The sequence below is a fragment of the Trachemys scripta genome, chromosome 3 (genome assembly GCF_013100865.1).
Source record: "Trachemys scripta elegans isolate TJP31775 chromosome 3, CAS_Tse_1.0, whole genome shotgun sequence".
NCBI lineage: Eukaryota > Metazoa > Chordata > Testudines > Emydidae > Trachemys > Trachemys scripta.
In genome coordinates, this window is record NC_048300.1 from 96649145 (window position 1) to 96667862 (window position 18718).

General features: G+C 40.7%; 1 protein-coding gene across 1 annotated transcript in view; it reads right to left on the reverse strand.

Annotated features, from left to right (window-relative positions):
- ADGB (androglobin) overlaps positions 1-18718 on the reverse strand; it is a 208931-nt gene that overhangs the window by 152639 nt on the left and 37574 nt on the right. Inside the window, exons 4-5 of the mRNA XM_034765467.1 lie at positions 9223-9294; positions 6683-6892 (exon numbers count right to left, since the gene is read on the reverse strand). Of these exons, the coding sequence (XP_034621358.1) occupies positions 6683-6892; positions 9223-9294 (282 nt within the window). The remainder of the gene's footprint in view (positions 1-6682; positions 6893-9222; positions 9295-18718) is intronic.

The following is an 18718-nucleotide window of genomic DNA, read 5'->3' on the forward strand; positions in this document are numbered from 1 at the left end:
CCCTCCCATGAGTTCCCCACTTTTCCTGAACTACTGAAAGAGTTGGTAGAGCCAGCAGAGGAAGCAAGGAAAAGGGAACTTCAGTGAAGGGAGAATAGAAATGAAACTGATTAGAACACACATAACTCAGGAAATGACAGTTAAAGTAGCCTATGCAACTTTAACTGTGCAGATGTGTTACAATACTGTCGTTTATTATTACATGCTATTGTTCCCCAGAGAGCTCCAGCATCATTCATATACTACAGACAGCACCCTCAACCCAAGATTATAGGAGTAAGATCATGCTCTCTGAACTCCTGCAACTGACTCAAGAGGTGGAAGGCAACTCCTGTCTCCCTTGTATGGGCCATTAGCATTACAAGTCACAGTGCCGGGGAGAGGGCTGCCTCCACAAATCTGCTAATTCACCTCCAAAGCAAGTGGATGGAGAGAAGACTTGGCTCCCCTCTTTCCCACCTCTGCATCCCCAAACAACCTGGCAAATGGAACTATCAGCATCAATCAATAGCAGATTACTATCCCAATGGAGCAAGGAGAGAGCCAGGGCATAAATTATGACTCTCACAGTGAAGAGTTGCAATTTGCTCCCTCATCTACTCCTTGGGAAGCTCAGCTATGCACCACCTCTTACACAAGGCAAATCGTAAAGATACAATCTAGCTCTATATTATATTTTGTCAAGGTAGCAACTATGGTTATGAATGAACTGACACTCTCATTGTTTAATCCTATTTTAGTTTCTCATACATTTCTTTTAAAATTACCTTTTGAGGGGCTATCATATGTTCAGACTGATCCTACAAGCAAATCTCTTTGGAAAGATTCCTAAAAATCTATCAAGATATTTCTGAGTTAATCCAATCTGAACAGAATTCAATTTTAAAACTTCACTTGGGGCCTATACTGAATGGAGGAATGTGCGCTTTTCCTAATTTGAATTTCCTAATATTAAACAAAGTTGGGGATATTTAAAAACAGAATGAACATGCATAGGATTTTGTTTTCTATTACTTAAAAAAGGGTGCACCAAATCACAATGGTGCAGCATATGTGCTAATATTTAAAAGCTCCCCTCACCTTTGTTTGCATTTGTGCTCATTCCAAGAATCAGTGATTATAAATATTTTAACAGGCAAGGGATAAGAGAGTACAACCCTTCCTTCTTACTTTTCTGTACAGTAAATTTAGACAACATGACCACTAAAGCAACAGTTTAACACTGAGCTGAGATGAGTGATTTTGCAAGGATTATGGAAGAATTTGGGTAATTTTTATTTTTATCTGTAGAGATTTTTGAAAGAACCTCGAGTCACATAGTTGCTAAGCAACACAGTGTACATTGCAAGGCTCATTCAACATCTCTACACTAACATCGCTTTATGAGAGATATGTAAGCAGAGATGTGTTCCTTTTTGTGCTACAGTGTTAGCACAAGGATTGCAAGGCAAAAAGATACATTTATCATGGACTGAAGACTGGGAGTAAATGGCTAATCTTGCAGACCAACTGAAAAAAAAATTACTGATCTGAATCAGAGAGCAGAAAGCAGTGTTTGTAAGGGGGCTCTGCATGGGGTGGAACGTACACAGGATTATGAAATGCATGTAAGGGGTCTGAGATATGGTATCACAAAAGGAAAATAGAGGTGGTTTTCAGAAGTTAAAGATGAGAAAAGATTGAGGATCCCTGTCCTAAAGACTTAAATTCAGGGTAATTAGCACCTCCATAAGATTATGCAGCCACACAAATTGCTTTATATTTTCCTCTTGCTGCTGTAGTGTTCCACCATTCTGCTGTCCCTGTTTCTGAGGCCAATATTTTGCCTGCTTTTGAGATATGGAAAAGGTGTGCAGGGCTGTGTGTGGGGACTTGCAGAGGCTACAGTCACCCCAACATTTGCCTTAGTCCCCCAGTTGCCACCCTTCCCAATGCAAAGGTCAAATGTTATGCAGAAGTAAGGGTGGGATAATATGGCATTGCCACACTTACTTCTGTGCTGTTGTTGGAAGCAGCACTGCCGTCAGAGCTGGGCGGCTGGAGAGCAGCGGCTGCTGTCTGGGTGCCCAGTTCTGAAAGCAGTGCCACCATCAGCAACAGCTCAGAAGTAAGCACAGGGGGGGAGCCAGGGTGTTGGAGAGCAACTCTGAACTCATGTTCCTGCCCACTGGGGAACACTGCCCAGTGCAGATGAAGGTCCGGGGCTCCCCACAGTGACCCAGATTGACCTGCTCTGGCCTGGGCTCCTGGGACCTGCCTCTTGCGGAAGTTGCTCCCCAAGGGCTCTACCAGCCCCAGAGCCAAGACCCCCTGCCCGTGCAGCTCTTACTGGCTGCAAGCAACCATATTGTATGTTTAAGAAATTACTTGTATTTACATTCTGATTTTTGATGCCTGTCAGCTTCTGTTTTTTTGCTTTATTAGCAGTGCTTTATTTATTATGTGCTTTCTTTGCACTAATTGGCCATTGATTTAGTTAACAGCCTAATTGCTTTTGTTACTTTAACAAAGATTGTGGCTCACATGGGTGCACAACAGAGTGACCTCTACCACCCCCTGCCCAAAAAAAACCCCAGCTCTAAAATATTTTTGAATTTTCAGATTGTATGAATTTGACTGGGTTTTTATTTGACTGGAATGGAAATATGTCCTCAATCAGCTAGGGAAAAAAAGTATACGTAGTTTTGGTCAGTTATTTATTTTGCTTTAAATAGTGTGTGTGGTGTGGTTTCATTTTCTTTGAGTGTGCAAATGGATAATTTTAAAATATAATACAGTACATTCTCTGATTTAAAGTAATTAGCCATTAGTATTATTTAACCAATACTTTTTTTCAGATGTTTGCATTTATTGTTATTTGTTAATATTATTAATATAATTGTTTTATTTTTTGGCTTACATATTTTTCCTATTGATTTTCTGTGAATAAATGTCGCACCAGTGAGCTGCCATAGATGAAGTTTAAAACCAGTCTGGCTGTATATATTTTTTATTCTCCTTTTGAGGAGAACAGATAAAATGCACGCTTAAGTGCACATTGTTAAAAAATAAATGTGTGTCCCCACAAGATGTATAGCACAGCCCCCTCTCCTTCCCCCAATTTTCTATCTAGTCCACCTCAGTCCCCCTCTCCCCTCACTGGGAAGAGGACAGCATCGCCTCTGGTGTTGCATCTGTGGGCTGTGCAGCGATGAGGGAGAAACAGTGGCCTAATAAGCTAAAGAATTTGCAAGAAGCAAAAGGAGCCTTATACCATAAGATGCTAGTTCAATGAAGTGCCAAGCTCTAATAGTTGGGCACTTTATCCAATAAAATGAGAAATGCTACAAGCAGGCACCTGCAGATCTGTGCAGGATGGAGGGCTACTGCAATAGGGCCAGTTAGGTAAAGATTTGTTAAGAAGATGAGGCAGGAAAGGTATTAAAATATAAATAAGCTTGGAAGTTGGGAGCTTTTGCAATTAAACTGGGTTGTTTTCCATGTTGAAAGCTTTAATAGCATAACATTTCTCAATCCAGACATATTACCAGCATAAAGAAATTATTGCATAAGGAAGGGCCTAACAAGCACCTATTAGATGGAAGTTTGTTCCTGTCCTCCAGCAGAGAAGCATTAACAATCACAACTAAGGGCTGGTCCACACTAACCCCCCACTTCGAACTAAGATACGCAACTTCAGCTACGTTATTCATGTAGCTGAAGTCGAACTATCTTAGTTCGAACTTACCACGGGTCCACAGGTGGCAGGCAGGCTCCCCCGTCGACTCCACGTACTCCTCTCGCCGAGCAGGAGTACTGGCGTCGACGGCGAGCACTTCCGGGATTGATCCGGGATCGATTTATCGTGTCTAGACAAGACGCGATAAATCGATCCCAGAAGATCGATTGCTTACCGCCGGACCCGGAGGTAAGTATAGACGTACCCTTTCAAAAGACCCAACTTTGTTTGAATTCAACTCAATCCAATTATCTCTTGGATCCTAACCTGCCTTGTTCTCTCCCTCTTCCCTTCTCTCTTTATTGTTAATTGCTCTCTTCCCTTTAGTTTTTTTCTCTGCATTGATGAATACTGTTATTTCACACATCCTAAAGAAACATTCGCTTGATCATACAGTACTTTCTTTCCTCTCGCCGTTTCCCCCTCCCCCTCTCACTTCCACCCTCTCTTTTAACTTTAAGCTCATTGGGTGGTCTATTCCCTGGGCCTTTACTTCCTCTCCTTCAACTCCCTCCTTGATCTGCCTCAGCCCTATATACTGTACTAAAACTCTGCTTGCAAGAGTCACTAGCAATCTTTTCCTTGCCAAATCTAAGAGTCTCTTCTCTAGACACATTTTCTTGATCCATCTTCTGCATTCCTAGTGTTGACCAACTACTCCTTGAAAGTCTCTTTCTTGGGCTTCCATCACTGTGTTTTTTCCCATTTCTCCTCTTAACTTGCTGACTTCTCCCTTTTGGCAGATCATTTTTTTTCTTCTCTTACTCTGTTTGTGTTAACCAAAGATTTGTTCTTGGTCTCGTTTCTCTCACTGCACTTGACTTTAGTTGATGTCCTCTGCTCTCATTGTCTCACAACATATACTCACAGCCTTTTCAGACAGGAATTGTCTCTTCATTGTCTGTGTGTAGTGCCTAGAAAGTGGGGCACAGAATCCCTGACTGGGGTCTCCACCAAGTGCAACTGCATTATAAATAAGTCATCTGATCATCTCTGATCTAATGACTCTGACACCCACCTTTGTCTGGATTTTTATCTCGTTCAGTCTTATTCATCTCTCCCCAGGGATATCCCACTATTTTCTTAAATTAAAACTTCTAATCTTTCTTCTCAAGTCCTCTCCCCATCACCCTACCCATAACTCAAACTCAGAATCTTGGAGTTATTGACTCTTCTTTTTCTTCCCTTTTTAATACTCGGATCTTGCCATTTCTCTCTAAAATTTCTAAAACCTGTTTCTTCCTTTTCATTTTCCCTGCTAACACCCACTGGCTCACATCACAGTTCTCCCCTCTCCCCAAGAATTCAGTAGCCTCCTCCTTTACCACATCTTTCCCACATTCAGCAGCTAAAACGGTCTTCCTTTCCTGTTGCTTTATAAGTGTCGTGACATGGTCAGAGTCCATTTTTTGGCTCCATCTCTTTCCAAATAAAGTCCAAGAGCCTCAACCTCACTTTTAATGCTCTTCCTAAATCTGCCCCATCTACAACTTACTTCCCATTGCTCCACTTCTTTCCCCACTTCTCATGGTTTGTTAGTCCTTGTATCTTTTCCTCACACGCATGATTTCCTACTTTGTTTTCCATTGTCCCAGCACCTGAAGTGATATCAGTCTTGTACCAGGCCAAGCATCGTCATTCTCTCGATCTAATTCCTCCCCAAAACTCACTTCTTTTGCCTTGGTTTCTTCTAGTGACTTCCATACCTATTGTGTACTCCACCTTCCCCGCCCACGTGGCCTAGCTCTTTCTCAGTATTTTGAAAATTAACATTTCTATGATTCATTTGAAATGTCACTTGTTTATTTTTTCCTTCCTTACACCTTTGCCTGATTATCTTCAATTTTAGTGATACATCTATTGAAATCTAATACGCAAGTTTGGGATTTTAACTTTCATCCAGCCCTAGTAAAGTTGAAAATAGTCCCAACAGCTGTTTAAAGACAATAAATTGAGCTTCTTAAACATCTTAGAGAAAAACCTTGTACTTAATCCTATTACACCAGGGGTTTGGTCTAGTTTAGTCTGAATCTATTGCAAATTTGCATTGAATCTCAATATTAAACCATTCATACCACAAGAGCAGGACATGTTTGCACAATGTCTCATAGATTTAAATACTTCCTTTAAAACTACAGTTACCACTTCTTGTGCTGAATGAGAATTTCCACTTACTTTGTTCATGTACTTATGTGTTATACTAAGATGTTGTGTAGAGGTTTCTGTTTTTTGTTAACACAATGGATCTCCAAACTGTTCTCAGATTTTTTTTAAAAAAAAGTGTACATGTGTTAAATCAATTTTGAAAAAAAAAACTCAAATAACTCAGCAAAATCAAAATAAAGTTTCACCCACACCACCAGAAGGTACAGCTGCAACATAGGAATTAAAGCCTGTCAAAGTAGGTTTTGCCAATTTCAAGGTTCTACTCCAAACTGCTGAGGTACTAGTGCTGTTCAAAATGGATAACAAACAATAATGTAAAAAAATACATTTTTACCACTCTTTTTGTAGTAGTGAGTTTGAGTAAATCTGAAAATTTGAGTTTGAAAGCAAAAAGGGTTGCAAAGTTTTAAGCATATGAAAAGCCCTTTAAACAGATGCAACATTAGCTACACACTTCTTCTCTACTGTATACACAAACTGCACATATTTATTTTTCAGTAGTGCCTAGATAAATATAATTTCTTAGCAAGCAAGAAAATACTCTAGGTAGTGTGTTTCTAAATGATTACTGCACATCTGGCTAATGATCTAGGATTTCATAACTCTTAAATTGTACAAATATAACAAGAAATATTTATTTTCATATTGATAATTTAACAATTATACCACTTCAAAACTTTTTTTTTTTTCAAAAAAGCAAAATATTTATCCTGATAATTAAAGATAGTACAGTATATTCATATTAATGGCATAAGCACACAGATATAATACTTTATATAACTGAAAGCAGTCACTTACCATCCAGTAAAGTTTCACCACATATTTTCCATAGCTATTATACAGTGGCATGTGTCCCTTAATAGCCTTGCATAAGGCATATATATGCTCCCATGGCTTCCAAGAAAATATAGGTGTTTCATTTGTATTGCTTTTACCCTCATTAGTTAAAACGTTCACATTATAGATCCTCCAGACTGCACAAATTTCACTTATTATCCATCTCATCAGCTGAAATCACAGAATTTTTTTTTTAAATAAAAGTTTTCAGTTTTTCACATTGCACATTTTAGGAAAAAAATCAAATGAAGTTAAATTATATTAGTCAAAAAATGTAAAACAATTCCAAATGCTAACTGGAAAGCAAGTCTCACAGAAGAGTGCATTAAAATTAATTTATTGCAAGATTTGCTTTTATCAGCACAAATATTCCTTAAAAGTTATCCATAATACGTGACATTTAGCTATATGTAGATATCTACAAAGCTTTATGAAAATGGGATCTGCTAATAGACATTGTATTAATTAACACATGCCATCAATAGCACATCTCATGCCACAATAGTGTTGTTTCATGAATGGTATGGGTGGGAGACCTGCCAAGTGAAGCTGACAGGGTCTAATGATAAGACTGTAAACAAGAAACTACTCTTACTTTGTACATATCATGCCTAACAGGATGCATTAATTATAGTGCAGTCACATTTTTAACATTTAGTATTTGCTGCATTTTTTATTTTTTAAATAAAACAACATTTCTATAATCAAACATTCTACCAAGAAATAGAATATACTTTTCACTAACCAAACATGATTCACCAACAATGAGAGCTACAAGAACTGGCACTAATTACAGGAGAAGTGGCCTGAGAACTTTTTGGAAATCTGGATGCTGACTGACTGATGAGCAGGTAATGGATTATATAGTGCACTAATTATCAAAAGTATACACTTGACCTTTAGTGGTAAGGAAGTTTTTCCTTATTATGCAAGACATATGTCTATTTTTATGTTTTTAACTGGCTAAGTGACTTGGGAAGCTAAACCCTCTTTTTTTATTTATTTTACTCAAATATAATATATAAGCAGTTCAACAGGAATATCCATATATTAAAGTTGGCTCTTTTATAAGACAGTTTCCTTGCCCTAAAGAGATGTTGATCAATGTGCAAAGTAATAAATGAAATATGTAAAATTTAAATTATTTAATATGTACATATTTCCATTTTATTAATATTTCAATCATTTGTGTTAGCCAATTTAAAGTTAGTAGCTTTTGGTTTGGGGTTCCCACTTCCATAATCCCAATTAGAGAGAAGATCAACCAAAATCCCGTGGTCCAGTTCCAGATCCAACTTCACAGCTCAAGCATTGTCTTCTAACAATCAAGCACCCTAACTCTGAAAAAGTTAATATTTGGATCCAAATTTCAAAGCTGCAAGTTCAGGAGTATTTGGATCTGATGCTACAGTTCAGACCCATCTCTAATCAAAATCCAAAATCCTTAGCTGTTCTCTGAAAATAGAAATATAACACTATCATCCCTTTATAAAAGGAAAAAATATTGTTTGGCAGTTTTCCCTGATGATTCACCTCTGTGTTCTTTTTAAGGAAGTGAGGCGTCCCAGATAATGTATGGTAATTTTGTAACATGAATAACTGATTGCTAGGATCTGAAACCAGCAATTCACCCCATATACTTATTTCAAACTGTGCTTCAAACAACAGGCCTTGATATAAGATTCATTAAGCCACAGAGCTTCTTCTATATTTGAAGCCTCAGTATTTATATTTTGCCCTGTTTTACCAAAGAAAAAATGAAAGACGTGTAATTTATTTTGAAATCAGACATTTTAAGAGATTCATTCTCCTCCACCTCCCGCACAAGGTTAGCAATAAAATATTTGTTCCTGTAATGGATATTGTTTATACTTATTATAATGTAAAAAAATTTAACTCATTTTAAAACATCTAAATATTTTCCAAAATAATCATGTTGCTATACTCTATTCTTTAAAGAGCATGTCCTTTCCTTACATTTATAGTCTGACACACAGACTTGGAAGGCTCATACTAACCAGTACCTAAATGCATTCCTACACTTGGCCTCTTTTCTATATAATGAATATTGTAAACCAAAATGATAAAAGATTTTTCAGCAGTTTTAGATTCCACACTTCTTTTGTGGGGGTGAACTTACCCTAAAGTTAAGGATCTTTACTTCCTTTTGTAAATAATAGTTTCCTTTTAGCATTAATATACATTAATTTTCCATGCAAATATTAACAAATCTTATTCATAACCTGCACTGTTACTTTAAAAAAAATGATTTCTGTTGGTCAGCCTTTCACTGTCTCTGTATTTATTTGTTCAGTTTCTAAGAATGATAATCCTTCATTATTAAATCTGTTTGATCCTAATATGAGACTGTCTATCATTTCCCCCACACCCCACTGACAGGATTTACTATATTTAATTTCTCCTGTTGATGGTCTATTTATACCACTAATGTTGAGGGATCAGTCCTTACTATGACATGAGCTATCACATTTACTACATACCTCACTACCAAGTAAGTGTTCATTTGCTGAAAAAAGGTCAAACCAGTTTTCATTTTTCACTACTACAGGAACCTGAAAGAGAAGAGGTTTTAGTTGAAAGCCTGTAGCTATATTCACTGAAAAGAATAAAGGTCCACGAAAAATATATGAGCACAATATTGTACAAATGCTAGAAATGCCAGTCATCAGCTAAAAGGCTGCCAGACTTGCAAATTCCCTGACTGCTTCAATATTTCTTAATATGGAGGGAGGGAGGAAGAGTATCTTCAAAACACAGAAGGTGTTCAAAATTTAATTAATCATTGTTAAGTTGTATTGGGAACTTAGTTAACAAGTGATAATTAGCAAAAGTTTTCTGTGTCTCAGTGGACAAACATTAAAGATAACAGATTTGCTCCTTTCACTGCACAACATTCAAATACAACTTTAAGGACAACTGAAAATGAAATTTAGGGGTTCAGTTTAGGGCTTAGTGTTTTTAGTTCTTTTATGACAGACAAAATAACCATGTCATGAAAGAAACTGCCTCATTCAGCACAAGTGGAAATGGATGTCTGTGAAAGAAATACAGTAGAATATAATTCAATACAGACGCTGAAAAATAGGATGGAAATGTGCTGACAGACCTGCAAGGAGAAGACTGTTTAGATCATACCTGGATCTAGCAAGTCTCTCACTTTTATGATTATCAGATTCACTCAAGATATTTTATTAAAAAGATGGTACAACATAGTTATTTTCCATTCAACAAACTAAAAAGCATTTTGAATCATTTGGCTCTAAGATATTTGTTGTTTTGTAATTTTGTTTTTAAAAACAAAAACAAATCTTCAGGACCACTCCTGTTTCCAATAAAGTCACTGAATTTTGCCACAGCATTCAAAGGGAATTTATTTGTATGAATGTAACACAATAGTTTACAAAAATACAGACATCTGGGCCTGAGTTGCCATTAAAGTATAATACATGCTGATGATCTGCTTAACAAACAGACTGTCATTTTGATCTCTATTCATTTTATAATTTATCCATTGTCAAAATATCCTCTCAGAGCAATATGATTTACAAATGATTACACTTATTGTTTTCTATAACAATACTAAGATCCACAAGATGACTCAATATCTAATTGACTTGAGATACTGGTGGTATCCCTCTAAACTTAACAACATTGCAATTAACAAAAAATACCAGTTTTGTACAGCATCTGTCCAGTATATGGTGAATGCTGTTTTAATGACAATTAGTCTAGAACCAATGTCTCCTCTGAGAAAATATATGGAAAAATGGTTTGCTTTCTTGTAATTTATTGTGTTTTTACATATTCGAGCATCATTAAGTTGATTACTAGTAATCACTTGATGAAATGAGATTTTTATTAGATGCTTTACTATATGACTTCAAAAAATTTACTGCAGTGTATAGCAAGTGACAAGAGATTTGTGTTAATGTCATTGTTGCAATACGAAGAATATTTTTCTATAGTGAAAGATTAGTGCAGGGATCGGCAACTTTTGGCACGCGGCCCGCCAGGGTAAGCCCTGGCGGGCCGGGCAGTTTACCTGCTGCTTCCGTAGGTTCGGCTGATCGCAGCTCCCACTCGCCGCGGTTCGCCACTTCAGGCCAACGAGGGTTGCGGGAAGCAGCGTGGGCCGAGGGATGTGCTGGCCGCCGCTTCCCACAACCAGCACATCCCTCGGTCCGCACCACTTCCCGCAGCCCCCATTGGCCTGGAGCGGAGAACCGCGGCCAGTGGGAGCTGCAATCAGCCAAACCTGTGGACACGGCAGGTAAACAAATTGGCCCGGCCCACCAGAGGGCTTACCCTGGAGGGCCGCGGGCCAAAGGTTGCCAGTCCCTGGATTAGTGGATAGTTCTAAAATAGACAAACATTTGTTCCTTCTCATTTGAGGCCTGGCTCTTCACTTTCTATCAGCTATGCAAATATTTTAAAGTTTCCTAAGAATGAGTTAAACAGTGTGTAGCATGTTCCTTACTACTTCCATCCCACAGAGTTCTCAAGAATCATTTGAAGAAACACATTCTATTTCAGCAGCTGTTTCATCTCCATTTATTGACAACTCACACTGTATCATTAGACAACTGCATTTTTTTCAAAGGGTGACTCTTCACTAATGTGCTTTCTCCAAACAGTGTGTGTCAGATTATGTCAACAAGAGTTCAAGCCAAACATAACTACATTTAAAAAAAAAAAAAATCAGTAACTCAATTCTGACTTCAATCTCTAATGCTCCAATGAGAAACATATGCAATCTAGGCTAAAAATGACCTGATATGAATGTAGACTTCACCAGGACACTAACAGGAAAGTTAGTTAAAAAAAAAGGGGGGGGAGGGGGTTGCTATTGCCTGTGCTTACAACCAGAATGTATGTTTGTTTATTTTAGCGCAATGTGACAACAACAAATAGCAGGCTTGCAGTGGAAGTCTTTGGAAACAAACAAAACCACTTTTATTTCTGATCAGCTGCTTGACTCTTTTCTTACTATTTTACATATACTTGTTCACCATATCCTTTTCTATTTCTGCCACATTTAACACTAACTACATCATTTTAACTGTTTTTCAATCACTTGGTGATTATGATCATTTTATTAATATCTATAGCGTTTATAATATTTTTAGCAAATTGGCACTAAATTAAGGAGATTAAAACCAAAACAAGAAGAGTTGATCAAATACTAAACAAATTAAATGCTTTATTCATCAGGCTCTGAAGATGGATGTTATAGTTGAAGGATTTTATATACATATAGCTTTATCTGTTTCTGGCTGCCATATCCTTTGCCCCAGTCCTTTAGCTATCACAACTCACTTTATGTATTTTGGCAGCATTTATCATGCAATCTTTTGCTCTTGTGAATTTCCACCCCCACCCTCCCATTAAAAATTTAAACTTGAAACACACTTACTGCATATTTAATAAAAAATGAAACTGACAAGCTGACACAAGTAAAACTGACAAGAATGAAAAGCTAGAGAGGCAGGCAGGCAAAGTGCTTTAAGAACCTTCAGATTTCAAATGGAATAAATTTAAACAGCAGCAACAGATTTTCAGGGTTGAAGAGCACTTCACCTGTGACATGGCAAGCAGATTATTCATTTCTTGTTTTGGTGTCTATTTAAAAGCAGCTGAAAATTAAATAAAGGAGTTGTGCACAAATAAAAAACATTACTGGATATTAGCCAGCCAAATACTGTCAAAGATACGGACATGTTATGTAGGCAGTTCAAAGAAGTGGGATGTCTGAAGTGGGAGACCAAGGATAATATTATATCATGGGTACATTCATAATCTTCAGATCTGCATGGCAGATTTCTACTGCAATGTTCTGCTCAGATAAAACCACAGTCTGAACTGCACATGTGGGAGAATCAGGATCAGGCCCTCTGGACCCACTGATACTTTCCCAAAACCTTTTGGCATTCTTAACAGGAAGAAGGCAATACACTGTGGTCTCTGCAGAGAATCAAGAAGGCATATGAAAGTTTAACATACGGAGACCTGTAGAGAAAACAATTGGAGTTTTGTGAATTTACAAGAGCAGGCAAGTAGTTCTATTTATTCAGTTAACCCCTTCTGCTCACTGGTGACACAGCTGGACAGCACCTGAAACAGGGAGGGTTCTTTCTTCATGACTTTGCCCCTGTGCACCAGTTGTCCTGAGACAATTCTTTGTCCTGAGACTTTGCTAGACTGAAAGGCTGCATTTCTTCCTCAAATGTAACTTTCAATTTTTTTATGGTCACATGGGTGTGATGCTCTGACTTGGGTTCCCTAAGGCTTGCTAAATAAAAAGAAACCACCTTTATGTTGTCTGGTAGCATGTGAACATTAGTACCCTGGTGGGAACATGCAATACAGGAAGTCATGGAATACAGGAGAGATTCCAGAAGACTGGAAAAGGGAAAATATAGTGCCAATCTATAAAAAGGGAAATAAGGACAACCCGGGGAATTACCAATCAGTCAGCTTAACTTCTGTACCTGGAAAGATAATGAAGCAAATAATTAAGCAATCAATTTGCAAACATCTACATGATAATAAAGTGATAAGTAACAGTCAGCATGGATTTGTCAAGAACAAATCATGTCAAACCAACCTGATAGCTTTCTTTGAAAGGGTAACAAGCCTTGGGGATGGGGGGAAAGCCGTAGATGTGGTATATAGTAAAGCTTTGATGTGGTCTCGCATGACCTTCTCATACACAAATGAGGGAAATACCTAGATGGAGCTACTATAAGGCGGGTGCATAACTGGTTGGAAAACCATTCCCAGAGAGTAGTTATCAGTGCTTCACAGGCATGCTGGAAGGGCATAAGTGGGGTACCTCAAAAATCAGTCCTGGGTCCGGTTCTGTTCAATATCTTCAGCAATGATTTAGATAATGGCATAGAGAGTACACTTATAAAGTTTACTAAGCTGGGTGGGGTTGCAAGTGCTTTGAAGGATAGGATTAAAATTCCAAATGATCTGGACGAACTGGAGAAATGGTCTGAAGTAAATAGGATGAAATTCTATAAGGACAATTGCAAAGTACTCCATTTAGGAAGGAACAATCAGTTGCACACATACAAAACGGGAAATGACTCCCTAGAAAGGAGTACTGAGGAAAGGGATCTGAGGGTCATAGTGGACCACAAGCTAAATATGAGTCAACAATGTAACACTGTTGCAAAAAAAGCAAACATCATTCTGGGATGTATTAGCAAGAGTGTTGTAAACAAGAGAATTGTAAGCAAGGCACAAGAAGTAATTCTTCTACTCTACTCCGTGCTATTAGGCCTCACCTGCAGTATTAAGTCCAGTTCTGGGCACCACATTTCAGGAAAGATGTGGACAAACTGGAGAAAATCCAGAGAAGAGCAACAAAAATGACTAAGGTCTAGAAAACATGACCTATGAAGGAAGATTGAAAAAATTGGTTTTGTTTAGTCTGGAGAAGAGAAGACTGAGAGGGGACACAATAACCATTTTCAAGTACATAAAAGGTTGTTACAAGGATGAGGAGAAAGAATTGTTATTCTTAACCTCTGAGGATAGGACAAGAAGCAATGGGCTTAAATTGCAGCAAGGGAGGTTTAGGCTGGACATTAGGAAAAACTTCCTAAGGGTCAGGTGGTTAAGCACTGGAAAAATTGCCTAGGGAGGTTGTGGAATCTCCATCATTGTAGACTTTTAAGAGCAGGTTGGACAAACTCCTGTCAGGAATGGTCTAGATAATACTTAGTCCTGCCACGAGTGCAGGGGACTGGACTAGATGACCTCTCAAGGTCCCTTCCAGTCCTATGTTTAAGTTCTAACATGTTTCATCTGTCTCATAAGCCATTCTCTGTTTATTGTCTGGTGGAGGGACCTCATGTGGACTTTGAGGTACCTGTCTCCAGAATGTCTGCAGCTGACAAGTCTAGGGCTTGGTCTACACTATGAGTTTAACTCGAATTTAGCAGCGTTAAATCAAATTAACCCTGCACCCATCCACACAATGAAGCCATTTCTTTTGAAATAAAGGGCTCTTAAAATCTTACTCCCCGACGAGCGGAGTAGTGCCAAAATCGATATGTCATTTCAAATTAGGGTTAGTGTGGCCACAATTCGATGGTATTGGCCTCCGGGAGCTATGCCACAGTGCACCATTGTGACCGCTCTGGACAGCAATCTGAACTCGGATGCACTGGCCAGGTAGACAGGAAAAGCCCCGTGAACATTTGAATTTCATTTCCTGTTTGCCCAGCACAGGAGAGCACAGGTGACCACAGAGAGCTCATCAGCACAGGTAACCATGCAGGCCGATAACTGAAAAAGAGCACCAGCATGGACCGTATGGGAGGTACCGGATCTGATTGCTATATGGGGAGAGGATTCAGTGCTAGCAGAACTTCATTCGAAAAGACGAAATGCCAAAACTTTTGAAAAAATCTCTAAGAGCATGATGGAGAGAGGCCACAATAGGGACTCAGAGCAGTGCCGTGTGAAAGTCAAGGAGCTCAGACAAGCCTATCAGAAAACAAAGGAGGCAAACGGTCGCTCCGGGTCAGAGCCGCAGACATGCCGCTTCTACGCTGAGCTGCATGCAGTTCTAGGGGGGGCCGCCACCACTACCCCACCTCTGACCGTGGATTCCGAGGTGGGGGTAATCTTATCAGCCACACCTGAGGATTCTGCGGACGGGGAAGAGGAGGAGGAGGAGGAGAACGAGCTTGCGGAGAGCACACAGCACTCCGTTCTCCCCAACAGCCAGGATCTTTTTCTCAGCCTGAGTGAAGTACCCTCCCAAGCCTGTACCCAAGACCATGACCCCATGGAAGGGACCTCAGGTGAGTTTACCTTTTAAAATATAAAACATGGTTTAAAAGCAAGCGTTTTTTAATGATTAATTTGCCCTGAGGACTTGGGATGCATTCGCGGTCAGTACAGCTACTGGAAAAGTCTGTTAACGTGTCTGGGGATGGAGCGGAAATCCTCCAGGGACATCTCCATGAAGCTCTCCTGGAGGTACTCCAAAAGCCTTTGCAGAAGGTTTCTGGGCAGTGCAGCCTGATTCCGTCCTCCATGGTAGGACACTTGACCACGCCACGCTAGTAGCAAGTAATCTGATATCATTACATGACAAAGCTGGCAGCGTATGGTCCCGGTGTTTGCTGGCATTCAAGCAATATACGTTCTTTATCTCACTGTGTAATCCTCAGGAGAGTGATATCACTCATGGTAACCTGGTTGAAATGCAGGAATTTAATTAAGGGGACAGAAGTGGCCCTTCCTAATGGGCTGTTTGCCTGTGGCTGAAAAGAAATCCTTCCCTGTAGTAAGCCAAGCACGGGGGGGGGGGGGGGAGGGGGAAGGGAATGGTGCTGAGCTTTTCACGTGTGGCTAGCAGGGATCTTCCTTGATACCAGCCATACGGTATCAGAGAATTGGATGACGGGGGGTGGGTAGGTTTGTTTTCTGCTGCTGAAGGTTAACAGGAAAACCACAGTACTCAACGAGCTTTGCTTGGTATGTGGGAAAGGAGGGCGCAGAAGCCAAAAGACACTGGCTTACCATGGCCGCATGCAAGCCGAATTCTGTTGCCCGGACCTGCGTCTGTGATCTCTAGCAGCAAAGCCACAGGCACTCAATATTAAGAGGCAAAATGCAACCTTGCACAGAAATTACATGTGCTATGTAATGTGAATAGTGTTGTTCACCGTGAAAGAGTATAAGCATTGTTCTGTAAAATGTATTTTTTTTTTAAATTCTCTCCTTTTTTCCCTCCCTCCAGCAGCTGCAAATTTTTCAAGCCTCCCTCCTCCGTCCCGAAGGCTATCTCAAATAAGGCATCAGAAAAAGAGGGACGCGAGATGAGATGTTCACGGAAATCATGGAATCCACCCGCAATGAAAGAGCTCATCTGAATGAGTGGAAGGACACGGTTTCAAAGTATAGGAAAGATGCCAGTGAACGTGAGGACATGAGGGACCAATGTGAGGAGAGGAGAGATGCTCGAGATGAGAGGTGGCGGCAGGAAGATCAGAGGAGGCAGGATGCAACGCTGGGGCTGCTGCATGAGCAAACAGACATGTTCCGGCATCTGGAGGAGCTTCAGGAATGGCAGCAGGATCACAGACTGCCGCTGCAGCCCCTGTATAACCACCCTCCCCCCTCACCATGCTCCATAGCCTCCTCAGCCAGACGTGTAAGAACGCGGGGGGTGGGAGGGGAAGCTCTGTGCACCCTCCCATTCCACCCCAGTGGACAGCCCAAGCAAAAGGCTGTCATTATTTTAACCTTTTTTTTAGTGGCCTTTTCCTTCCCTCCGATCCTCCTCCCAAACCCCACCCAGGCTACCTTCTCAGTTCTCTCCCTCTTTTTATAATCAATTAATAAAGAATACATGATTTTTAAACGATAGTGACTTTATTTCCTTTGAAAGCAAGCTGTGATCTTAGGGGGAGGGTGGGTTGCCTACAGAGAATGAGTCAATAAAGGGGACGGGTTTTCATCAAGGAGAAACAAACAGAACTTTCACACGGTAGCCTGGCCAGTCATGAAACTGGTTTTCAAAGCTTCTCTGATGCGCCGTGCTTCCTGGTGTGCTCTTCTAATCGCCCTGGTGTCTGGCTGCACGTAATCAGCAGCCAGGCGATTTGCCCTAGCATATGTCCCACCCTGCCATAAAGGTCTCCCCCTTACTCTCACAGAGATTGTGGAGCACACAGCAAGCAGCAATAACAATGGGGATATTGGTTTGGCTGAGGTCTGAGCCAGTCAGTAAGTGTGCCAGCGACCTTCTAAATGGCCAAATGCACATTCCACCACCATTCTGCACTTGCTCAGCCTGTAGTTGAACAGCTCCTGACTCCTGTCCAGGCTGCCTGTGTATGGCTTCATGAGCCATGGCATTAAGGGGTAGGCTGGGTCCCCAAGGATAACTATAGGCATTTCAACATCCCCAACGGTTATTTTCTGGTCCGGGAAGTAAGTCCCTTGCTGCAGCCATTTAAACAGATTAGTGTCAAGATGCGAGCGTCATGAATCCTTCCTGGCCAGCCCACGTTGATGTTGGTGAAACGTCCCCTGTGATCCACCAGTGCTTGCAGCCATTGAAAAGTAACCCTTGCGGTTTATGTACTGGGTACCCTGGTGCTCTGGTGCCAAGATAGGTATATGGGTTCCATCTATCGCCCCACCACAGTTAGGGAATCCCATTGCAGCAAAGCCATCCACTATGGCCTGCCCATTTCCCAGAGTCACTACCTTTCGTAGCAGCAGCTCAATGATTGCTTTGGCTACTTGCATGACAGCAGCCCCCACAGTAGATTTGCCCACTCCAAATTGAATCCCGACTGACCGGTAGCTGTCTGGCGTTGCAAGCTTCCACAGGGCTATCGCCACTCGCTTCTCAACTATGAGGGCTGCTCTCATCCTGGTATTCTGGCACTCCAGCGCAGGTGAAAGCAAGTCACAAAGTTCCATGAAAGTGCCCTTACGCATGCGAAAGTTTCGCAGCCACTGGGAATCGTCCCACACCTGCAACACTATGCGGTCCCACCAGTCTGTGCTTGTTTCCCGGGCCCAGAATCGGCGTTCCACGGATAGAACCTGCCCCATCAACAACATGATCTCCAAAGAGCCGGGACCCACGGTTTGAGAGAAGTCTGTGTCCATGTCCATGTCATCACTGCCGTCGCTGCCTCTCCTTGCCTCATTTTTCTGGTCCTGGTTCAGCATAAACTGTAGGATAACGCGCGAGGTGTTTACAATGTTCATGACTGCTGTCTTGAGCTGAGCGGGCTCCATGCTTGCCGTGGTATGGCATCTGCTGTGTTCACCCAGGAAAAAAGGCGCAAAACGGTTGTCTGCCGTTGCTTTCATGGAGGGACGGGTGAGGCTGTACCCAGAACAAACTGCGACAATGTTTTTTGCCCCATCAGGCACTGGGATCTCAACCCAGAATTCCAATGGGTGGAGGAGACTGCGGGAACTATGGGATAG